Genomic DNA, 26,125 nt, shown 5'->3' on the forward strand with positions numbered 1-26,125 from the left:
CTTTGACATAATGCACAAATAGTACAATCTTTCATTTATCTCAGTTCCTCACTGGAATGAGCTTCAAGGTAAAGAAAAATGACTAAAAAGAAGCTCAAGCTACTCTGATGCATGGCTATTTAACAGAAGACTCTCTTCTTTATATCTTCATTATTCAGAACCTTTGATTTCATTCTAATAAACCAGAACACATCCTCCAGGTCCTCCTGGACATCTTAACAGTGTGACATTTCCCAAACTAATTAAGAATAACCTCCTCACAATCAATATACTATGTCTTATTGTTACTAACATGCACAAGCTCTAAGCAGTCTTTTCATCTCTGTCTGCTTGTTGTAGAAAGTAAAGATGCACTGGAAAAAAACTACTAAAATACTACAATATAGTCTATTTTATGAACATAAGGTGAAATAGATATTGTGGCTGCATTTCAGAAGTGTGTGTTGTCCAAATTGTCTTGTGACAATCAAATCTCTCTATGGGAAAAATAATTTACCTGAATTAATCAGTCTCCTTTTGTAAAAAAAAAGTGATCTTGCCATGGAACAATAAAAGTGTTGGCTAAACTGTTTGATTGAATGCAAATGATTGTATTTTCACTGAAGCTGTAATTAGATGGAGAGATCAGCACTCATGCTACAGAAGGCAAGCCATTGCTTTCAGAGCTAAATGTAAACATTACTTTGTTTACTCTAGTTACTCCCATAGTCAGACACAGTTATACAGAATATGCATTAATAGTTAAATGTTAATAAATAAATTTGTATTCTGTTTCTTTTTTCTGATTTGAGAGAAACACAGAGATTTTATCTCATGTTCTGAACACTTGGGAGCTCTTAACATGTTACAGTGATGAGACTGTTTTTGTAGGTATATCGTCAGACAAATAAGTGGGTAGTTTTTTATTGAAGTCTATATGTATTAATCCAAGCAGATTTAGTCAACTACTTCTTTCTTCACTCAAACATTTGGAGTTTAATATTTTTTATTTATGGCTACTTTGAGAGTACCCTGATCAACTTTGACCCAGTAATGCTTGCACAGTCACTTCACAAGACATTTTCTCAGCAATCTGATGTTTGCTAGTTGACCCCTATGTATGTTTTCCATGACAGTGCCATTGGGATATACAAAATAACACTACTCTTTTTTTCTCAGAGAAGTTCTTGGCTGATTTGAGGACAAAATAGTAGAAATGTGAAGAAAACAGAAATGGTTTATGAGCAACATATTTTACTCAATTAATTGTAAGGAGTTTGTCATTGCTATAGTATCATAGTATCATAGTATTGTGCGAGTTGGAAGGGACCTTAGAGATCATCGAGTCCAACTCCCGGGATTCGAGCCTTCTAGTGTAGCAGAGCAGCACTTGTACCACTTGCGCCACAAGGGGGATTCGGACCCGGGCCCTTCAGTGTTGCAAGCGGTGGTTCTAACACCGTGCGCCACCAGGGGCACGATATAGATCATTGTTAGACAGTTTGTATTCTTTTTCTCTCACAGTTGATAGTTTACTTACACTATGAGGTCACTTGCTCATATATTTGCTACTTACTACTGATTTGGACATTGAATTCAAATAGTGAAGACAACGTTGTAGAAAACATACCTTTACGGAATGATTTCTCTGGATTGCCAGCTTCTAAAATATTAGCAGAAAAAGTTATGTGAGCAAGCTTAATTATCACTTTTCTTCATATGTTATGATTATATTTGAAAAGGATCTTTAGTATTAGCTAAGAAGTAAATAACACTATTGTTATAACACAATAACAGTAGTAACAAAATACTCACTTTCAGCAGTTAGCTCCCTCACAGTTTTCCCATCATCGTGATATTCATCTAGCCACCTTTCATTGTATAGACAGAAAGAATGAGATTAATAACAACTATCAGTATTCATGATTATCAGCCAGTAATCAGACAATTACCTTCTCTTCCTTTTCTATCAAATTATGCCTTTAAAATACCTCCTAAACCTAATTCATCAGAGTTAACATTATTTGTATTGGGAGAATCTACCTTACTCTGCTCTCAGCAAAAAATTGGAATTTTCACAACAGTTTGTTGAAGAAATATAGCACTTTGGATGAAATACACTATATGACATAATAAACATTTTCAGTATCAGACATTCAATTGTACATTCAAGTACCAGCTGCAGAGGTGAGTTAGATTCATTGTACTTAAAGTGATATATAAAACCAGGTCTGGAAGTTTATATAGATACAGATATGCAGCAATGAACTGAATTTCTCTTTTATTACTCCTTTTCTTTGATATGGATGAATTTAAGGAGTTACCTTGTAAAAGTATTTACCTGCAAGAACTCCTCCATACGTTTTCAGTTGTCACTCTTACTCATATAATAACACTTCACAGCCACTAACATCTTATTTTTTAAAATAAAAAGTATGTGCTCATTATCTTTTTTTATTCTATTTGGTCTTTATAGATGTGGCCTTTGTTTAAACCTAAAGATCCACAATACATTTCATTTATTGTATGTAAAAAACTGTGAATAAATATGTAATGCATGGTCTGGACTCCACTGTATTTCAACTATGGTTGCACTAAATAGCTCAGTTAACTTTTGTAAACTCTTTCCACATTCACTCCTAGGAAGAAAAAAAAGAGACCACGAGCATTTTCTAAAAGTAGAAAGCAAATTTTGACACCTTGGTGGTGCACTTACATTGTGCAAACAGTGACATTCCTTTAGTTCTATATTTAATAATCTTATTGTTTCCTAAGATCTTAATGATTCCCTTTTGACATGGCAGTTTTATACAGCTTTGATGTGCTCATATGTTTATTAAGCTAAGTATTATAAAATCTCCCTAACATTAAGGAAACAATTGCCTCACTGACTCCTTCCAGCAGCCATCTTCAATGCCTACCAAAAAGAAAACCTAAGACAAGAACCTGATCATTAGAATAATACCCAACAGGAGTAAATATTTATTAGCTAATATTTTCTAGGAACTTTGCAAACAGAAACTGTTGCTTTATGGTATTATTTTGTAAACATGAAGCACTCTTAAAGAGGCATCTGTCTTAAACTGCTGAAGACTTCCACAACTATAATGTACATTTCACAACATATAATGTACACTGTACAATTCCCAAAATATCATGGAAATCATTTCAGCTGTATAGCCTAAGCTCGCAAGTCCTGAAAACCATGTATGCCAGAAATAGCTAGATCTAAATTATAATTCTTCACGTGATTCCTACTGTATTAAATACACAGATGCAGAGGTAACACATACAAATTCTTACTTTTTTATACTGGTCTATTTAATATATTTTTTTCTATTTTAGTCATGTGATTCAACACACTGACAGCAGCTAGAGTTCAGGTTGCATTTGGCTCAAGTAATAAAATATTTAGAAGAACAGGCTATTTAGTAATTGTTAGAACTGAGAGTCAGTCATTTTCCAATCTTGCACATGCCAGCAAAATTCTACACATAGTAATACACAGAAATGGAGATTTATTAAATGAAAGGAAATGGTCTAGCTCTTCTCTAGGAGAAAAGTTAAAGGCTTCCTAAAGATTTGTGCAATGCGTACAAGGTTTTAAGCAACCGAGGCAGATGCACTGACCAAAATCAATACATCTAAATCTTTTCACATAATAGTTTTTATAAAGGCAAGAACTGAAACCTCAGTTATTTTCATGTGGCCTGGTATAATTGAGATAAAGGAAATTTTAATGCACCTTTTTGCCTGTTTGGGGCTTGTCTGCATTAGTGAGTCCTTTGCATCCTCCTTCCCACACCAATCCAGGAAATTTCAGATTCACCAGCAAAATTTTGCATCCCTAGTCCTTTGAGAAACTCCAAGGCATTTGTCATATATCTAGGTTGTGTGCATGCCTGTTCTGAAGAATTTTTCCCCAGGTTGCCAAGCGTATAATGAACTAATTCTGTTTCGCCACAAATAACATACCTGTTACAAGGAAATACAACCTCTTTCCCTTCCTTTCCTTCTTTATAGTTAATGACGATCTTTTCCAAGAACCATCCCTTACCTGTGTTGAAATAACAAAGGTTTATCATCTGAAATAATGTACTTGTTATAATAACAATAGTAATAATAATAATACAAGAAAAAAATGGCCTAGATGATATTTCTCATCTGAAAAACTCTTCCTATTAGGACAGAGTCCAACTAAATGAGTAAATTAACACAATGAAAGCTCTATTATTCTCTGCCTATTTCAAGATCTACTATGTTGACTCTTCTCCATCTTGCTCTGTTGTAATTTTAGGGGGGGATGGGATTTTTTTTTTTTTATTTTTTTTTTTTTTGCTTGGAAACAAGCATATGCATACATCTGCCAACACCATTCACATCCCAGCCTACATCTTCTTATTCCTAGTGATCAGGTACAAGGATGTTAGGACAAATTTGCTTATGCAGTTAAATGAGATATGTGTGACTGCTACATTATTTGCTCCTTTGTGAGTGAAGTTACTCTACATAACAGTATTAATTAAAAGATAGATCATATCTACTGTTCCCATTTGCATGTATTCCTCCTTAGCTTCTGAAAATTATATGCCTTAGATTTTACAGTATACGTTCATTTGCATAAACTACAAAGTCAAAATATACATAAGTCTGCATGAACATTCGATTAACAATTCGGATATAAATAAACATGCTAAAAGCAAACAGAAGGTGTTCTACTGAATATGTGGCAAGCCTCCTCAAAAAGCTTTCCAAATTTCCATTTTAGAAGTCTATATTTCAAAGGTATACTTTTGTTTATTTTAGTCCTCTAAAGAGAGGAAAGAGCCTTATTTACAGAACACTTTTTTTTTTTTTTTTTTTTAATATTAAATATCATAATTAAGTAGGTCAGAAAAGTGACTTTTACCAGTAAAGCTTCGTAAGTTTTAACACACTTTTAGGTTGTATGAAAATTGTAAATATTAGTAATTTAAACAGAGAAAAGCAAAAACAAACAGACATTCCTAGGCTATTTTTCAAGTAATAAATACATTCATCAGCATAAGAGTAAGACTGAGGTATGACTGCTACTGGCCTACTACACTGATAGGAAAAAATGTTTAAGAACTTGATTTTACCAAAGAAATAGCATTTCCCATTAATTAATAGACAGGGCATTATTCCAGTCTTGGTTTTGTCTGCTTGCTTGTTTGTTTTCTTTTTCACAGAGCTTTATCTCTGCCAGATAGAGAAAAATATAGGACTGGCAAGCAAAGTGTTTATAATTTTCATTGATAAAAAAGCATATATTAGCAAACACAGAAAAACTGTGCAAGAAAATTATTAATAATCTTGTTATTCTATCTGTTTTCCATTTCTTTTCCATATTCTATTTCACTGACTTTTGACTCTACAGCGTACATGTTTAGAATTATACAGTGTTGGTTACTCTTAAAGATCATCAATATAAATGATTCTATGACTCCGCGATTCTATGTGATTAAAGGCTCATCTCTTCTCACAAGAACACAGAAGAAGCAGTTCACATATTGGAATACAAGTACTTATTCTGATACGACTCCTCACAGGGCTGTTTCAGGAAAACTATCCACCTGATATGAAACCCATCCAATGCATCAGTGGGAGAGGCACAGCTGCTCAGAGCACCCTTTAGACAGACAGGCACTTCTGCCTACAGAAGCATCAGACTTATCACGGGACCCCGAGAAAGAAGCCTATCCCATGTGCGTGTGTAGGTCTCAGCAGCAGCCAATGGATTCACACAACAGGTCACAGGGGTTCATGTGGTATCTCTAAATGAAGGAGTGAGCACTTGTAGGTCAGGGTGTGTTATATCACAAACATCAAGACGGACTATCCAAAGAGTAGGTGAAGTGGCCTGGAAACCAGGGATGTGAATTAATGACCTTCTGGGAACCAGGAAGTCTGTGCCAACTGACAGCAAGACTGCTGAGTGTAAGGTATTGCCTGAGAGACACGTGTGTGTCAAGGTGTGTTTCTATTTACTGGAGGGATCCAGAGTCCATGGATCTAGTGAAGTGTCTATGTGTGCTTGGAGATCTGAATCTCTACCTGCAGCTGGATTGGATATTTGGGCCCCCGGGTCTGGCTGGCTCAGATGCCAGCAGCTGAGGAGAGTGAGGATTCAGAGCCATTACTGGGAAGACTGAGTGTCTCAGACCAGCTACTAGGTGCCTCATATCTACATATATACAAAAGGGTTATATTTACAGACTACCATTCTGATCAGTTGGAGAAGGGAATGGGCTGAGGCCATTGGTCCTGTTTTTGCCTGTGTGAGTGCTGAGTCCCTTTCTGAACTAATGGGGCTGGCCATCGGAATATGACACAGTCTTGCTAATAACAGAACAGTGGTAACAACTGCCACATACATTCCCTTCTTTTAGACCACTTCCAATAATCAACCTAGCGACTTGTATAGTTCTCCTTGAAAGCTGTTTTCACATACCATGTTTTCACTGTGTCTACACTGCTCACAACTAATCATTATCATTACAGTGAGGGTGACGGAGCACTGGAACAGGCTGCCCAGGGAGGTGGTGGAGTGTCCTTCTCTGGAGATATTCAAGACCCGCCTGGATGCCTACCTGTGTGATGTGATGTAGGGAGCCTGCCTTGGCAGGTGGGTTGGACTCGATAATCTCTAGAGGTCCCTTCCAACCCCTACAATTCTGTGATTCTGTGATGCTGTGATTCTGTGATTTGTTTCACAAGTCATACCATTATTTGTTAGCATACTGAAGTAGAGCAGCATGAGGGATATTTTGGTCAGAAGCAAACAGCACAGCAAACTGTGCCTTCCTGGCTGCACCCAGGTCTGGAAGTCCCTAGAAGTCAGCCATCTCCATTCCGTGGAAAGGGTAAATGCATGGAGCAGAACTGAAGTTCATGATTCAGACCCATGGCATATTAGGACCCTCAGCAAGATTCCTCTATCATCCTCCTATATCTCAACCAGATCTTGGATGTTCTCTCATTGGAAATAGCATACTGGCCTGGCCAAGATTCACAAGCAAACAGATAGATCGGTCACTTTGAAACATAAAAAGGAAGAAAGGCACTAATTGTACAAATATATGGAAATGTATGGAAGGAGATGAATCTTTCAGCAAATAAGACATCATCTAGTGACTCACACTCAGTCAACATCAGAGCCCTGTTGTGTAACATAAAGTTCCTTGTCTTTATTCAGTCACTGCAGCTGTTAGAGATTTATGCCTTGTAGTCTAGGAGCCTTCCAGTAGACTTTCCAGAAGGGACACTGCATTGTAGTAGGGTCCAAATACTCTGACACTGTGAAAGCTATGTTCCCAAAGGCACATAGACCAGATGATTACAGGAACATTTGCCAGCCATGCAAAGAAACCTGCAAAAACTGACTATGACTCTGATCCTAAACCTTACAGAGGTCTCTCCTACACTAAAGAAAGCAAATATTTCATGATTCCAGGATAGTTCCCAAATTAAGACTAAAGACCTTCTGCCCTATCATTCAAGCAGGTGATATGATTAGAGCAGTGGATAGCCCCATCTCTAAAGGAACATTTATTCCTTCTTCTCACCCACAAATGACTGTTTCTGCAGATGGCCTCTCTCCTGAATTACTGGAAGTATTCTAGCTCTCATCCATTGCCTTACCCCACTTCCTGTCATGTCAGGCTTATTTCAGGTTAGTATGGGACAAAATAAAAACTTGTGAGAACTGTCTGTACTGAGTACAAACAATTTTATTACCTAGGCATAAATGTTATCAAATAAGGAATTAAACCCATGTTTCTGTTTAGATCAATCTCCAATTAGAGAGATTTTGAAAACCATTTGAAATCTAGATTTGTAATATCCTGTGAGATAGCTATGATGCCTACAGTGGGAGAATTGAGGGAAGAGTTGGAGAATATATGATGTGTACTGGGGAAAGGTAGTGAAGGTAGACTCTCACACTGATTTTTCTGTTATGTACTAGCTTTACAGAGTATGGAACTCTCAGGTACAAGCTTTTGTGTTGCCGAAGACAGTAAAACCTAGAGAATTACAAAGATTTGAGAATCAGATTTAGACCCTACACCAAGGCCAAACACTAATAGTAATTAATTATGTAATAGGAAAAAGTCTGCTCAGTGTCTTGGACAGAACAGGCACTACACTGGGCATTGCTTGAGGCTGTTTTAGGAGAGAGTGAAGGTCTTTTCCTTACCTAGTATCAATTGTGGCCTTGAGCAGCTTTAAAAACATTTCTGAATTTTTAAAAGGAGGAAATGACTTAAAGGGGAATGGTTTTAAACTGAGACAAGGGAGATTTAGGTTAGATATTAGGAGGAAGTTTTTCATGCAGAGGGTGGTTACGCACTGGAACAGGTTGTGCAAGGAAGTTGTGGATGGCCCATCCCTGGAGGCATTCAAGGCCAGGCTGGATGTGGCTCTGGGAAGCCTGGTCTAGTGGTTGGCAACCCTACTCACAGCAGGAGGGCTGAAACTAAATGATCTTTGAAGCCCTTTTCAACCCAGGCCGTTCTGTTTTTCTATGAAAAGTGTCTCTAACCTGCGAACATATTTGCAGTATTTACATCTCCAATGCTTTTAAATACTAGCCTTCTCTTCAATGTGCAACTTATTGGGCCTATATAAAAAAGTATTCTCAATGCAAAATTCTTTTTGCTGAAAACACTACAAGATGAATGCAATGCCACATACTGGAGCAGGTCTATATTGACTTACACTGATTAAATTAATAACAAAATCTTCTCCCATTACCCAAAGTAGCAAAGAAATAAGGCTATAGCTATTCAAAATTTGATTGGTAGTAAAGCAGATGTTGAACATCTTTATTTCTATTCCCTTTGGTATTTACTCTGTGTAATGAAAGATTATTTCACTTTTGTAAGCAACAATTTCATTATTTTTTTTTATATGCAAATGAATTGAGTTCTGTTATAAATGAACTTGAAAACAGAGTGGATTATTTGACATTAAATATGTTTCCTCTTTACTGACCATTACCACTGTTTTTCACCATCCCATCACTGTGATTGCCCTGCAGGAAGACTTTTTATCACAGTAAGACCTTCTGTCCCATTCTGAATGAAGGATGCAATATAAATAACATGTGTTATGTTTAAAAAGGACTTGAAAAGAGATTGGTCTCTAGGAAGTAAAATCCTACCTGGACCAGCTCCATCGCAGCTAATCAGAACTTTCTCCAAGTCTCCAAGTGAGACAGCCTTTATGAAGAAAATATCCATCTGTGGAAGCACACAGGGAAAATAACAAAGGTCATAACCACAGCTACCATTGTATAAGCACAGCATTCATTGTGTAAGAGTATAGTTATTTTTTTTTTTCCTTTTGCAAAACAAATATGAGTTTTTTATAATGGTCTTGGCCAGACAGGACAAATGTAAGAAAATTTTCCAAGGTGAGGAGCACCTTAAAAGATACTCCACAGAAAAGCACTTGATTCCTTTGGTATGACACAGTGATTAAATTCAAAGAATATTCTGGTCATCTCTACAGTTCTTTCTGCCTCACCAAGACTAGAAAAATTCTTAGGAATAAGGATTTAGAGGTCAATTAGAGGTTCATAATGATCTGCTCAGGATAACAAAAGTGGTATTTTTACTATTTTATCTGTATGTCTAATAGAAATAATCCACACAACATAAATTCTACTATTCAGTGCTTTCAGAAAATAATTATTCCAAAATCAAGAGATAAATATTATTCACATTATGTAATTCTGTATATAACTTTGAATAATGAAAATATACAAGAAAACAGCAAGCTACTTATATTAAAATAAGTAAAAAGATGTTTATGCATGACAAAGAAACAGTTTGCAAGCCACAATCTACTTTTACTGATAAGAAGTAGTATTGATTTTACTTCACCTGCCCATGTTGAAACTTTACATTATTGTTCTTAGATCTATGGAGCTTCCTTTTGCCAGCATCTCCTCTTGTCCCAATAAGATTGATATAAACATTAAAATCTGATTCAGCACCAAGTTTAGCACCTGTGTGTACATGGATCTCATACACAAGCACTAGAAGAAGAAAAAGCTTGAAATTATCCTTATAGTTTACACAAGATACAAAAGCTTACTCATCAAAATTTGGCCAGAAGGACACAAGTTTGGAATTAGTAACAGTTATCCATGTCTGTCCCTTGTAGGTTCAAACCTCATAATTCTTGGCACACAAAAAACCTGAAAACACTAAACTTTGCATTTATGCTGAGTATATCAGTCCATCCACTCAAAGCAGTCTATCAAGTAAAAGTTCTCTTGTGGTCCATTTTCTTCTCTCATTCTATGTTTACTATTCATGATTTCAGGACATAATTTGCAAAATCATTCTTGTCAAGTTATCTGGAGACCTGCTCCTTTAGAGTGGTCTCAGACAACAGCTACATTTCAGTGGTACCAAGACACTGTCAACTTCCAGATTTGTGCAAAACAGAATTTTCTGATGCATAACCTTAATATGATTTAATAACAAGAATAGTAATAATAAACCTCAGTAATTTTAGATTTCCACCTCACATGCAATGGTGGACAAGAACATGAATAGATTTCCTCGTCTATAGGTAGACACCCACCCTGCTTTTGAATGTTTCATCATTTATCACAAGTGGACACTACTCTTTTGAAGAAAGCTCTGAATTTAAAGATATTTACAACTTTTTAATGTCTCTTGTTCTAGTCTAGAAAAAAGTCTTACACATAAAAAAAAAAATCTACAAGGAATTAAAGAATATAAATCAGAATTACTATATTAATGCATTTTTCACCACAGTAATATCACTGTATACCAGATAAGCATATTTATATTAAAAATAACTATTTGTAATAATTACATACTATTATATTTCATTGCATTTTTTCTCATTCTGACTAACAAAATGTTCCTATTTACATTTTAATGGCAAATTTTCCTTACAATGTTTCTATATTCACAGCTGGTCACTTCTGCTTCTATCTCCTAGATCATTGAGGAGATCCCCATTTCAATAAAGGAAAATTTTATAGCACTTCTGAAATAAAGGTAACGACAGTCCCAGTAACACTACCTTTAAGACAGAACTAGGTTGAAAACAGAAAAAGCTTGATACTGGAAAAAAAATCCTACAGATAGTTAAGTTGTATTACTCTTACACTACCAAAGAGTAGAATCTTGCATTTCTTTAAATTTTCATTCACTGGACCCCAAGGCAACTTATAAGAGTTAAACATCATAGCACTGAACAAGTAATTTCTGATTCCCAGCAGAATATTTAAAGAGGTAGTAAAATAATACGGCAAACACTGAAGGGCAGAAAATATCCCCAGATGTATTCAAAAGTAGGTAGGAAATGTTGATGACAGACAGTGTGCTTAAGAAATTTTAAAAAACTTTTAATTCATATGAAATAATCCTGAACCAGAAAGGACACTGTCTCCAGCCCAATGTCACTATTATAACTGTGTCTCAAATTTGTAGTAAAGTGTCCCAATCAATTTTATTATTTTCTACACTTCCAACCATTCATTGCAGCTCTCACATCCCTGCACTGCTATGTCACCATACAGCCTGAGATACGAATAATCACCACAATACACATTTCCAAAAAAGTCTTAAGGTTTCTCACAGAACAAATTATGTTAAAACAAAAAATGTGAGGTATGGCTAGGAAGTAACAGAAGAAACTGATCTATTAATTTGCATAGTTAAGTTATATATTCAAATGTCATTTTATATCATAGAGTTTTAGACTCATAAAACTACAGAATATTTCAGTTTTGAAGGGGCTGACAAAGATCAATGAGTTCAACCCTGGCTTCACAGAGAATCGCATAAAAATCAAACCCTATATGTGAAACAGTTGCCCAAACACTCCTTGAACTCTGGCACTTGGGCCCGTGTCTGCAGCCCTGGGCAGCCCGTTCCATGTCCACTGGTCTCTGGTGCAATCCCTAATCCCCAGCTTCATGCTCCCTCGGGCCCTGTCAGTGTCACATAGAGCAGAACTCAGTGCTGCCCCTCCACTCCCTGTGAGGAGCTGCAGCCACCATTAGGACCCAGGATGCTCAGATGCTTGTCATACACCTCAACCTCTAGACCCTTCCCCATGTTCACAGCCCTCCTCTGGTGGCTCTTTAATAGCTTTATGTCCTTCTTACATTGAAGCTCCTGAATCTACCCACAGTGCCCAAGGTGATGCTGAGTACTCATAACATTTTATCATCACTTTTGCTATATTCATACTGCATATAGTTTAATAACAGGAGAATACTAGAGAAGCAAGACATTATTCAAAGGCCAGAGGACAATGGGTGACAATATGCAATGAAAGGACACATTCTAGAAAGCAAAGAGTCACACCAATCATGAATGGGACAAATTCTTTTCAGGGAGTGGGGAAGGTGAGAGATCACATTTCCAAAAGAAAACCTAAAAATTATATTCAGTATTGCCATCCATTTTAATAATAGAGCTAGATGACCTGCAGAGGAAGGCACTATGGATCAGCATGAAGTCTCCTTCATGCTTTTACATTCTTACATTGTCATTCTGAAAGAGGAAAATATCAGTGGGAGCTAAGGAAAGGGCTTAGCTAGGGAAAGATTGACTGTGCTATGACTGTTTATACACAAAGACTGGTATCTATATTATTTACACCTACAAGTAATTCCCATGATCAAAACTGTAAAATTTCCATATTGGTAACTACTACTTTAAAACATAGTCAAGGCAATTTTAAGAAACCTCTTAAGAATAAATGATTACTAGAAGGGAATACAAATGTGTCTGTTTGTTTCTTTTTCCTTTCTCGAGGGACACCAAACCAAATGGATTAAGAACAGGAAATACGAGAACAGAAGAGACAATTAGAACACAACACAAAGATATTAGAAGCTAAATAAATGACAGATCCTTTTGTAGCTCTGTACTTCTCTCTGGTAACCAGAGAGATGATAATGATCTAATCAAGCACATTCCATTGCCACAAGCCTAAATAATTCAGTCTGAAGTAGAAAACATGTACATGTTGAAATGTAAAGAACTGAAAAATATTTTCCATTTTCTTTGCATCTATACATCTCACACCATCTGGAGAATGTTAGATCTGGCATTTATTTAGGCTACACAATCTGCATTATTTAGAAAATAACCTTCTTAACAAAAAGACCAGATTATACTTTGATGTTTTTAATATAAAATAACAACACTCTATGAGTTAGGCTGCTGTATTAGGATAATAAATGGAATGCTCCTTTACCTTAGCTTTCTTGTATGTACCTACATATTTTATAGAAAACACACAGTTTCAAAGAAAAAAAACCCTCACAGTTGCCAAATGAAAGGCAAGGAAAATATTCTCCAAAAATGTCTTGCACATGCCACTACAGTAAACTTTTGGACATAAGATAAGCTTTCACTGAATAGATTGCACAGGTTAAATATTTTCTCTGCAAATGGCAACGTAGGTACAGAGTAACTTGACCAGATACAATTTTTTCAAACTGTCAAGTAGTTCCTCTACATTGCAGAATATCTGCAAAAGATGTTAGTGTTAATGGCTGCTGAGCTAGGGATTGCTTAAATATAATGACAATACATGTCACTATGTAGCAGGTTAAGGCAAGGCATACCAGCTGTTTGATGAACACTTCAGACAGATACAACCAAGTCTGGAGAACAAACCTATCAGTTGAATACACTGCTGAGATAACAAAACTCACCATATGTGAAATTTGCTTGTTTGTAGTTTTCTGTTCATTATTTCTTGTGTGTGTGTGGTAAAACAAGACCTTAGAAAGTATGTTCAGCCTTTGTATTTGGTTTCATTTCCTTTGAGAAACTGATCTACTCTAATCTGCAATATCTGAAATAGAGACATGCTTCACAGCAGTTAGAACAAGCAACCACACAACTTTAAGAATTACAGCTCTATGGACTGTTCCTTTCCTCTGCAGCAGCATTTTCACTTTACTATATGCTACTGATTTAATGAAACTACATCAACAGAAAACTGAGATGGCAATATATATATATATATATAATATATTTAATTTTATATATTTAATATTTATATATATATATATATATATATAAAGATTAAAAAAAATAGGCAAAAGAAAGAAATAAAACGTTGAAAAATATAAAGGCAACTATTGAACAGAAGCCATGAAATACAGTTTCAGCATTCAGAGGGACCTGTTAGACTCACAGTTAGGCTGCTCAATCTAATGCAGGGCACATCAGAGAGATAGAATATCCTGAAAAATGTAATAATTTTGATAAAGGATGTAAGAGGATTAATTAACACGGAATGTCTGGAAGAAATCTCAGGTAGCCCTCACTAGAAAATAAAATGACCTTTTGGAAAGTAAGAGATTGAGATTTATAAATTCGTAAAATGGTTGATAAAGACAAGCTTAATAATCAAACAGAAAACTCTGAGACATGGATGCGTAGATGAAATAGTAGAAAGAGGAGAAAGAAAGTGTTTTCAGATGGAGGTGGTGAGCTTCTGAATGGTTGTACAATAGACAGACACCAAATCAGTATAACAACCACGTTTAAAAATGGCACAGGTGCTCAACACCGAAAGGAGTATAAGAGTTACTGAACAGTCAGTGTATAAATTCCAAATCTATAGTCTCTTAGTCTGTAAAAATACACTACTGCTACTGCTTGAGATATTATCTTGAGACCTCTGGTGTTTTGTTATTTTCCAACTCCAGCTTCTGGCTTCTATTGATAACATTTTCATGAACATGAACTACCTGGACAAAAGTGAGAAAGAAAGGAAGCTCTGTTTCTGTGGTCATGAAAAAAAAATGTGAACTAAGGGCATATGAGGGCAACAAAATGCAAATTAAAGAACCCTGAATCAGGGATTCCGGTGTAGAAGATAAGGTATATTTCTAATCATTCACCAATGGCAAGTTATTTTGACCCCCATCTTGTAAGCACAGAATATATCTCTCATTTTCTTATGAAGAAGCAATGTACAGAATTCAGTCACAAGCGACAAAATTTGTTCAGCATTAAAGACTATATATAAATATTTTGATATGTTTTGAGATGAGAAAATAATAATCATAATAGGGTTGAAGAAGAATTTATCAGTAAGAATAGCAGAAAAGCTTTCATGGCAGAAATATTTGTATTTTCACACTGGCTTAGTACAAGTTACTGACCCACTGTTAGTACTTTCCAGAGTAATTTTAATAAGGAGTCATTAATTTAGATTTTCATTTAAGAGTAGAGGAATTTCAGGTGTATAGAACTATCACATTATTCATACATTAAATAGGTTTCCTCCGCATTGCAGCTGAGCCCAATGATACCAGAGTGCTTACAAGAGCACATTAATTTGAATCAAGAAACTGAATTCCCTGGTTGGCCCACCTTATTTCTTTCTTGCTTGCTGATTTTAGAGAAAAACAATAGGTTTTTTTTTGTTGTTGTCGTTTGTTTGTTTGTTTTTGGTTTTGTTTTTGTTTTTTTTGGATGAAACTAAACTAAACATTCCAGGAAAGGAATTAAGATGATCTTGCCAGAAATTGGCAGTCAGAATGAGCCCAAACTTACTTCCCCTTTAAAGCTCGTGGTGAGACCACTGATTTCTCAGCTCACTGAGTTTTTAACGCCTACTGCTTCACTGCACGAATCCACTCCTGTCAGTGTGCCAGCACAAACATACAAATTGGCCAATGAACACAAAACATAGAGAGACAGTAATTGCTATACAACGTTAAAATTGTAGGACTTTTTCTATCCAGTCCTCATCTAAGATTGGTGATCCAAGACACTGCAACACAATACTGCTCCAGGCTCCTTGGTTCCCTATGATATTCTTGCTTTGATGAAATTATCACTTTACTTTGGATTCATTAAACAGAGACTGAATCTCTGTCATAGGATTTTATCATTTAGTACTCGCCACCTGATCTGCTGAAATAATATTTGGCATTTTGCCGTGACAGAAGGGTAAAATATGGATTGGCGCAGTATTAAGTCTAAAAGGGTACAAATTCTTAATGGCTGATACTGTTTGAGAGGTACTGTCTTGCCCATAAGTAAAGCACAGACTGTTTGAGGAGTTATAAATACAAAAATCCTATCAACTGAAGACATTTCAACTACAGATTCAGAGTTTCTAATATAAGCTTTCATTTACGCATAGTATTTAGAGCAATACTGTAAAAAACATACATGGAAAATTTGGAGTGATTTAATAGATGTAATTATCCTAAGGAAATTATGGAAATTCAAGCCATAAGGTCTTTCCATGTTCAGCCTCAGTACTTAGGTATATAAACATAAGATATGTGTAGGAAAAGGGTCTGGTGTTATCTATTCATTGTAGCTTTAAGAACCATGAGAGGACTTTTCAGAAGCTGCTCATGGCAGAGCAGGAGAAATGCAAATTGAAACTTTTTGTTTGTACAAAAATTATTCTCAAGTTTTGGGGATGAGAAAATATGCCAGTGCCATTTTCCTTTTGCTGATATTTGAGCAGGAGAAAGAAGGAAAAAAGGTCTTTGGAGTCTCTCGCCTCAGACATTTACTCTCCTAGTGATAGTCTTTGCACAACAGTTACATCATATCTCTAGGGTGGGGTGTCACAAGTGAGGTAATGTATGTAGTGAGCTGTCAGCCGTAATACTGCAGTGCCACAGCCTCAAATAACAGCCACAAAAATACAGCTACATTTCAGATGTAGATTATCAAACTACCCAAGTAGACCAATGATCAGATTTTCCTAGTCAGTTATTTTGCTTCCACCACTGTAGATCAGCTGCTTCAGAGGAAAGAAGATAAAGAAGAAAAAGAAAACCAGCAAGCCACGTGATGCACATAAAGCAACTTAACAGAAGAAAAATTCTGAACTCTTGTCAGGATTTCATGGCCCCAGCAATTTCATCTTGAGAAGCACAGAGAAGATAATATTCTTCAGAGCATTCCGACTTTGAAATAAGCACATTTACAAATCAGTTTTACAATAGGAAAGAGAAGCTTGGCTATTTATATAAGTAGTCAGTGCCTCCTGAGTGATTAAACATGGATACAAATTCTGTACAGGTAATGCTTGAATCATTACTATTTGCTTTGGTCATCTTTTGTACTATTTGAGGCAGTCAGCACATCCTAACCTCTTTCTGTATTTGAATGCATATTTCCCTAAGTGGAAAATTAATCTAAATCTTCTAAGCTGGATTTTTTCCTCTCTCAGCCTCAATACTTGTCTTTTGTTTCAAATCAGTACAGTATTCTTTCAGTTAGGCAAAGATTTCCATTTGAAGTTTATACTCACATAAACAGTAAGAAAACTCAAAACGTCTTGCATCCCCTTACATCAGAAGTTCAGCCCTATCTGAAGACAGTTAATTCTCCACATTAGGTTGTGTGTAATGGGCCATCTGCACACACACAGAGGAGCACAGGAAGTGGGACCCCAAATATGGCTTTTCCCAGGCTTATCACAAAAGCCATTAGCCCATTTACACAAGCACAGGGGCACAAGTGCAGGTGAGAACCCATATTAAGGACTCAGACAAACTGACACCCTATCTGATACCCTCTCAGGGTATATATATATATATCCCAGGACAGCCTCAGCCCTAGTGTCCAGGTGTGAAACCCATGACAATGAGTCAGTGCCAGAGCATCTTTCAGACTGCTGGGTGTGGGGTAAAATACAGAATGCAAGAATTCGCCTAACACTACTGTGTTGCCATGATGCTATAAAGCTAGGCCCAAAGTATCCAATATAAAGCTTTCAACTTATTTTCATAGAGTGACACTTAAGCTGTTTTCCAAGTTCTGGACATTATGACCAAATTCCAATGCCCATTACCTGTAAAACTGTTGAACAATTTTTGCTTAGTTTGGTAAGCCAAAAACAATGTCTGGAACTGCTAGAAAAAGTGAGAGAAGGCGGAGAAATAACCAAAATAACTATGATGGAGTAGACCTTCAGGGATCATGTGGTTCAACAGCACACTCCAGACTGTTAAAGAAAAGCTCTCAGAATCTGAAAGTAGATCAGAATTTGAAGAAATTAGGGTGAAAAAAATAAAATACAAGGAATCAAAAATCAGTTCCACAGTTTTGGGAACTTGTAGGGTAAGTAGTAGAGTTTGGTTGGTTGAAGTGGAGAAAAATAAAAGATAAGGAAAAAATTACACGTTCTTCTAAGGAATAAGCTGAGTAATAACATGTTAAAGAACAGTAAATTTAAGAAAAAAAGAGTGCCTTCTGAGCTAAATTTGTATTTATTTTATTTAAATTTTTTAGCACAAGATTTTCATAGTTAAGTAAATGAATTACTACTAGAAGATATTAAATTGATTTGAAAGTACGGGACATAATTTACTAAATCATATCGGATTATTATTAAACAATAAGTAGTATATCATTTGTTCTGCTGGAGAAAATGACTTGATGTGGTTTGCCCAGTACTTGTAAGGCAATTAGCTTTTAAATGGGAAATGCAGATGGATAGTATTTCATTTGCTTGTTCTGTAGAAACTAAATAGAAAATCCTTGGGAGGACTTGCTGAGTTTACATTGATATTCAATTTAAACGTGCCTGAAATCAATAAGTAATTTGTAAACCTTACAATTTCAGGAAATTTCTAAATCCTTTCTAATATATTTTTACATACAATCTTGTGGCAAATATTTTAATGAAGTTAATTGAAGTTAATGTTTTTGCTAAAGCAATGAAAGAAGCAGTAACTGAATGATTAGAAAGACTAAATTAATTTGCTGTTTTAAAAGTATACGTAGACTTTGACAGCACTGACCTGACTTTGCACCTTTCATCATGTTGAACTAGTCGATTATATAACTTAAGTGACTTTTCCATTATTTTTCTACTGGAGCTGCATAGACTTTTATGTCACTGTAACAAACTGCACATATTGTGGTACACACACCACAGGGCCCTGCTCATCCTGATCACTCTTGGTTTCAGAAATTTCCTATTAAAGTCACTAAATACTCTGTAGAATAGTTAAAAAAGAAGAGCAGAAGGGAAAGGTGAGCAGACATATTTGTATCTCAGTATCTTCTGGCATCTTTAACAAAGATCAGTAGCCTTCTTTGACCTTGAAGCCCATGAAAACATTTAAACATCACCAGCCTTTACTGCTTAACCAGAGGATTATATTAAGATTTTCCGCTTGTTAGATATTTTCCTCTGAAATGACTTTATCTCACACACCACATACCTGATGATCCACTTTTATGCTGAGCCACTGAATCCTTGCAATGGTCACTACTTAATTTCAGAAACAGTTTACCTAAATGATAGCACCTATCTCTGCAAGGCTTACCACTATTGTGGTATTTTCTACCAACTGCATCACTGTCATTCTGTTAATTTTAAAAGCATCCAATAAAAAATATTGTGCTAAATGATTACACTAGCTGCCTATTCCTCTGTAGAAGGCAAGGACTATTTGAATAATAACTTTATACGATGGGCTATTTACTGCTTCGCTTGAAGAAAGTGGAGTGCAGTGAAGCTGTGGATAAACTTTCAGGTCACAGAAGTGCCACTCTGTAGCCAACCATTTCTATGTTAATGGCTGTGACTTCAGTTTGATTTGAAAATGTGCATGTGATGATTCAGATCACTGATTTCTGGTACAGAATATATTTTGCAATGCAAGAAAGGATGATATTGAGCTTTCTAAAAGGAACGTGATGCTAGATGACATTACATACCTTGGTACACCTTAATTTCCTGCCTTATGTAAATAGGCTAGTTACTCTGAAGAGAAGCATTTGTCAGTGATTTAGGAGCACTTTAACACACCAAGAATGCTAAGAGGAGTAAGATACCCTAGGCCACAGCTATTATTATGATGGTGAGAAGGGAGGAAGTGGGGCAGGGTGATCGCTTTCCATTTCTTTCAAACCAGAAAGCATCTTGTAATGGAAGGGTTTGTTTCACGGTTATGTTAACTTTTCAACAATGTTCCTTGTAAGAAATATGAAAAGCTGTCATGTACTCACAGAATGAGGTTAGTGAACACATATTCTAACATACTGAGCACGTACATGGCAAAATTTCCTTTGTAGGGTTTCTTATTGCCACTTCTCTCCATGTATCACATTCACCCTTGTCTTCTGCAAGCCAGCACTCTATGGGCAGACAAATCTCTTCTTGAGAAAGAGGTGACAGTCTTTCAAGTCTGATTTCTTCCAGGTACCAGCTGGGATCATTACCAGTGTTGTCATGGCCAATACGGATTTTATATAGCTGCCCAAGATCCCTGAGATTAATCTGTAACAAGAGAAACAAACAAACAAACAAACAAAAACACAGATTTTTTAATTAATCCTATTATCTTTTAACAGTCCTTCTTACATTGGGCATGCAAGCTTAGTGTGCTGCTAACGTGTAACTAGAGTTATTTTCTTCAGAAAATGATGTTTTAATATACAGTGAATGTGAGAGCAATCAAGCAAAAGCATATGAAGTAGTCTAAGAGTAATTTAATTGATTTGATTACTGCATTATTTGAAGTGACAAAAAGGCTCAAACAATTCAGTTCCTTTTAAGATCTCTTGACAGAATCCTTTTGGTAGAGTGGTAATGAAAGCTTCTAATTCTATACAAATATTCTAATAAACAGAAGTACCTTCTGTTTATTGTAAATGTTGCAAGCAATGATATATTTTACAGTCCACAGAATTACTGTGAGCAGAGCTCCATTAACTATTCCTACCACTTATCAGTCTGCTGTGGCACACTTTTCCCTTTGTCTTCTGTGTTTATGAGTACTGGTGTCAGGGTTAACTGTTTCTGTAAGTGCTGACGCCAGAGTGCAGCAAGTTTAAACAATAAAACACAGCTATGTCACATTGAATATTGAAGCCCTGAAATAAGAACTACTTTGTTTTGGTCAGCAGAAGTTTTTTTGAGCAGTGTTGATGGCAAGAACCTAAGCACAAAAGCAAGGTTAACTGCTCTCATTTCATTGTTTTTGAAAGCTCATGAAAAGGGGAAAATAACCACAGAAAGGGAAAATAATTATTATTTTTTTAAATGTTTATTTTGCCTATTATTTGCTACTGCTTGCTACTGTTTGACATGAAAAAGAAACTGAGGAGGAGCATGGGTAAAGGAAGGACACAGACGGACAAGCAGATAATGAACACCAGCATTACTCCAACAGTCAGAATAATCAAGAATGATGAATTAAGTTTTGAGTTTGAAAGTTCTCTGTCTCTCTTCTGGAAGGCAATATTAATGTCTGACACAGAATGAGAGTTTCCTCTTTGGCGTTTGTTTATTTTTTTTAAAGCAACAGTGTAAGTCAGTGTTTTCTCTTTGGTTCATATGGTTCAGCTCAGTGAGGCTGGGGAGCACAGGGACACTAGAGATATATCCCTTTCACTCCTGTTGAAAAGTTTTGCTGTGCAATGACACAGAGAGATGTCACTCTGACATTTCTTGCCCATGAGAATCATCACAAAAGAGATTCTTGTATTCTTAGTTGATCATCATTTCCTTGTTTCCCTGAAATAAACCTGGCACAATTCAATCTTCTATGACAGTATCAAGACACCTGTGCTAATGCTATAAAGTCAGAATAAAGTCACACTTATGGATAAAGTAGCAGGTCTTCCTATATTAAAATAGTACGTTGAAGAGGTGATAACTGAGTGCATGATTATATCTGTTGTAAGAAAACTATACACATTAAAAACAAGTTACAAGACCAGATGAAGGCTCTCTGAAGCTAATCGTACATGTAGCCAAGATGTAGGCTAATTTGCCACAATAACCCTCTGAAGTGGGTAAGTGACTACTAAGTTTGCCTTGCAACAATATATTAGAATTCTTCCCCTTTATTGAAAATTGAATGAAATGTAGTATTGGAAAAACCAGAAGCGATATTCCCATGATTCTGAGGCACTGACTATTATTTGTGTTTTTATATGCAACTTAGTAAAAGAAAAATTGAAATCTCATGCTCACAATGAAATTCTGGCATAGCCCTTGCTGAAAGAGGAGTGCCAGAGGCATATTTGCATACAGTGTTCATTATGATGACTCTTAGCAACTCTTGAAGAGCCTCTTTTGTCTTCTGAAGCATCTACTCACTCATTTAGCTACGAAACAAACTGAAACATTAGTGATAAAAAAAATCCTGCATATGTAGATTCAGTGGGCATTGCACAGGCCAGCTGAGAAGCAAAGCCATAAAGCTATATTTTTCTCAATTATATTAATTTTATTTAATCTATTATGCTTTTTTTTTTGGGGGGGGGGGGTGGTGGTAGATGTTTGACAAAGCACTAGTACAACAGGAGAGAAGAACAGGAGAGAAGAAAGCTCTCAAAAATAAGCAGATGTGTCAACTGACCAAAGGAAAAAAAAAAAAAAAAAAAAAAAAAGATTTGAGTTATAAAGAGGGAAAAGCAAAATAACATTCATCACCATGCATGTTACTTCATGTTACTGGAGAATTAACACAATAATCCACCAAAACTGATAGAGGGTTCAAAACTGTTACAGAACAAAAAGCCCAGCTGATAGGTACAGTTCTCCAGAAGATGCTCCTAGTTGCAGTTTGACTGCATTCACAAACTACCTGTTTAGCATCTCTAAACATTCCTGTGTTTGTGCCTTTTCTGTAATTTCTATCCCTCTGTAGCATTGATGCTCTGAAAGAGGACACAATGCAACAATATTAATGAAGTTATGACCATGTGCTAAGTGTGAATTTCATCCACAATGCCAAGCCAAAAGTATGTTTGCTTGTGACTACAGGAAGGGAATGAGGCATCCTTTTCTCTTTAATTCTCAAATTATGAGATTTTTGGAATGTACAAGTAAGTTCTATGTCCTCTGAAATTCAACATTCCATTAACATTTTCTTCACTGTGATATCTTTAAAAATATTACCTTATCCATCAGTTTCACGCCTATTTTTTATAGTATCAGTTCCACATGATATTGAGAAAAACTGCAGACTGTATTTAAATGTGCCTCATTTTTAAATATAGGTAGATAAGTCACACCCATATACTAAGTGTTTGCATGTAGTTAGTCAAATTGACACTGCTAATCAATACAATTGTATGCCTTGCTCACTACTGTTACCTATTTTTTGAACAAGCTCAAGGACAAAACTTTCTTCTTTCTGAAGGAAATGGGAATTTTTTTGGAAAACATGGAAAACTCAGCATTACTTTTTGACATTGAGGTTGTGCAAAGCTCACATTTTATAGTTTGTCCTTCAGCATAAATGAAAATCTAGATTTATTAGAAAGTTCATTCTAAAGAGAATGCAAAGACTAGAGTTTGTTTCCAAATGAGCTAAGCAAACAGATTTTTTAGTCTCTAGGATAAGTATGATATTTTGAGTGAAGTCAGTATGACCTATTTTCAAGTACTTGAGACATTTATCTAAGTGAAATGTGAAGTGAGATCTTACCAAGAGACTGTTGAGTGGAAAGAAACTTCAGTGTAATGGCAGAAAGAATGTATGTAATGATTATATTTTTCTTTTAAATAGTAGAAGAAAAAAGTCACTCTATCTCTGTTGTGCAGACCGTATTCTGAAAACTCTTTAAAATAAACTGAGACTGGTATGAAAAAGATTTGGATAAGTCAATACTTTAAGAGCAGCAACATCAGAATCCCAGTGTCTACCACAGTTGCTAAAGGCTATGCTTGACAGACAGTTATTAATTTCATGTAAGGCAACCTCATTAACAGAATTTCTGAAAAGTCATGTGTAGCATCTGGATTCCTAAAACAAAGAGGAATCGTTGACTTCCTTTGTGCAACTCCTACAGCATCTGCATGTAATGGAGAAGTCTTTGAAAGTAGGAAATGTTTTTACTCTGCAAGGATGCAGCTGGTGTTTCCAAAAATATGAAAACTCACCTACCAAGAAGGTACCCATGCTCCATTCACGGTTTTTGAAATATATGGCTGTCTGAGTGCAGCCTATTCATGAATCATGGTCAATGAACTTGCCAGTTATGCATTAACTCAAGAATCAGAATACATCACAGCTGCCAAAATAGAAGCGTAATTATCTTATAGAGGAAAAAAACAAACAAACAAGCAAACAACAACAACAAAAAAAAAAACGACTCCAGCTAATCCTCCTTTGAACAGGAATGTTGGACTTTATAACCACTACTCAATTCAGCAGCACTCAGTGCAGTGGGCATCACCTGACTGACATAATTGTCTCCAAGGTTAGAACCAGATGTGACAACCCTTGTACTGAAAAATCCCTATAATGCACAGCATTATTCATTTTCAGAGTAGACAAAATAATGAAAGGCTGTCAAGGAGCTAGTCATATCAAGCATAGGCCATCATAAACTTTACTGTATTTTGTTTTAATGCAAGACACGTTAATCTCACTTTGTCTAGCGTAAGAACTGCACTCTTAAAAGAGTATATTCTCTTTTACAAAGTCCTGACAAGTTCAAACAAACAAAAAAAAAAAAAAAAAAAAAACATATTTGTAAGAGCATGCATGAATATTAGTCATATTTTCATGCCTGAAAAGTGTTCAGATACTGACATAATAGGAGACACAAGAATATGAATAGACTAGAAAATGGCTCAGGGGAAGGGAAGGCAGAAGTGTGGATGAGTGAAGGTAGAATTGACCAGGGAAAGTGAGGGCTGATCTTAATAGGGAGACCCTTAGCAAAGGACAACAATGTCACAAAATCACGGATAAAACTGACTGAAGCTGACAAGGGGAGCAGCATAACATGAGAGAAAGGAGATACTCAAAATGTAGGGTTTCTTAACGTTTTCATCTTCTGCTGTCCAGAGGTAGAAAAAAAGAAATTTTATAGGCTGAAAGATTTACAGAATCACAGAATGACCTGGGTTGGAAGGAACCTCAAGGATCATGAAATTCCAACCGCCCTGCCTGGCAGGGCCACCAAACTTCCATGTTTACTAGACCAGGCTGCCCAGGGCCATCCAACCTGGCCTTGAACACCTCCAAGGACGGGGCATCCACAACCTCCCTGGGCAGCCTGTTCCAGGACCTCACCACTCTCATAGTAAAGAACTTCCCCCTAACATCCAACCTAAGTCTACCCTCTTTCAACTTAAATCCATTTCCCCTTGTCCTGGTATTATCACCCCTCCTATGCAGTCCATTTAACCTGAAATTGACTAACAGGACATAAAGTTCTCTCATGATACCATCTCAAAAGAGGATAATGTATATTCCTATATACATATACACATCATACTGTAGTAGACCTTACTGCAGAATTAATAAAGAAGCAACAACATGTTAACTCATTCTCATTTCCTGAAGATGAGTTGGTTTTATCTCCTATGTTGTCTGTGAGCTCTTTAAAGTCCTTCTTAGTTGTTTTCTTAGAAACAGATAAATTTTGCTTTGTACACAGCATGTAGCTTATAGAGATGCTTCCCCCTTTTATCTCAGTACAGAACACGGTTCATGTTGTTATCATAAATTTAGTAGAGAGATTAAGAGTCTCAAGTGGAGTTAAGGCCAGCAATATGTCTCTTTTATGTGCCTTAAGCAAATCTTTCTGAACCATGGGTTTCTCCAAGTTTTATTCAACTGTTTTGGAAAAAAATGGCCATGATGACAAACAGGGACAGCTGGAAAAGAGGAGGATGCAAGCTATGCCTGCGTTCTAGGCACTGGCAGTCCCATGGTTAAGAGAGTGAATAGCCACATTAGTGCTTGCAGTTGCTTTTTACTATCTTTCCATTTGGGAACAATTCTCACTGAGCTCTTTACGGTTTCTTTTATTTCAACAATGGGAAGAAAAGCATGAAAATGGATTTGTTTCAACCTATTTTATAATATTTGGGTTTCTCTACGTTGCTTCTTATTTTACTTTAGACATCTCTTTTCTGATTGATAAAACACTGAATATGGATATAAGGTACAGGAATAAATGAAAGACATGATTTAAACATCAGATCCTTGCAATCCAAAGGTAGGGAATTCTTCTCTTTGAAAGTAATAAAAATTGAGACATTGAAAGCTGGCTTTTATGGAAGATAATAGGCTTACAAGCTTCTGCTTAGTTCTCTTTGGAACAAAGAAGTGAATGTGTGGCCTAAACATATTAGACTTAAAACATGG

At 36.1% G+C, this 26,125-nt stretch overlaps 1 protein-coding gene across 1 annotated transcript in view; it reads right to left on the reverse strand.

The window, feature by feature from the left end:
- Window positions 1-26,125, reverse strand: part of RP1 (RP1 axonemal microtubule associated) — a 208,576-nt gene that overhangs the window by 79,144 nt on the left and 103,307 nt on the right. Inside the window, exons 27-32 of the mRNA XM_072328072.1 lie at window positions 20,061-20,286; window positions 9,888-10,042; window positions 9,164-9,242; window positions 3,955-4,036; window positions 1,795-1,850; window positions 1,610-1,642 (exon numbers count right to left, since the gene is read on the reverse strand). Of these exons, the coding sequence (XP_072184173.1) occupies window positions 1,610-1,642; window positions 1,795-1,850; window positions 3,955-4,036; window positions 9,164-9,242; window positions 9,888-10,042; window positions 20,061-20,286 (631 nt within the window). The remainder of the gene's footprint in view (window positions 1-1,609; window positions 1,643-1,794; window positions 1,851-3,954; window positions 4,037-9,163; window positions 9,243-9,887; window positions 10,043-20,060; window positions 20,287-26,125) is intronic.

This window comes from Excalfactoria chinensis, chromosome 2 (genome assembly GCF_039878825.1).
Source record: "Excalfactoria chinensis isolate bCotChi1 chromosome 2, bCotChi1.hap2, whole genome shotgun sequence".
Taxonomy (NCBI): domain Eukaryota; kingdom Metazoa; phylum Chordata; class Aves; order Galliformes; family Phasianidae; genus Excalfactoria; species Excalfactoria chinensis.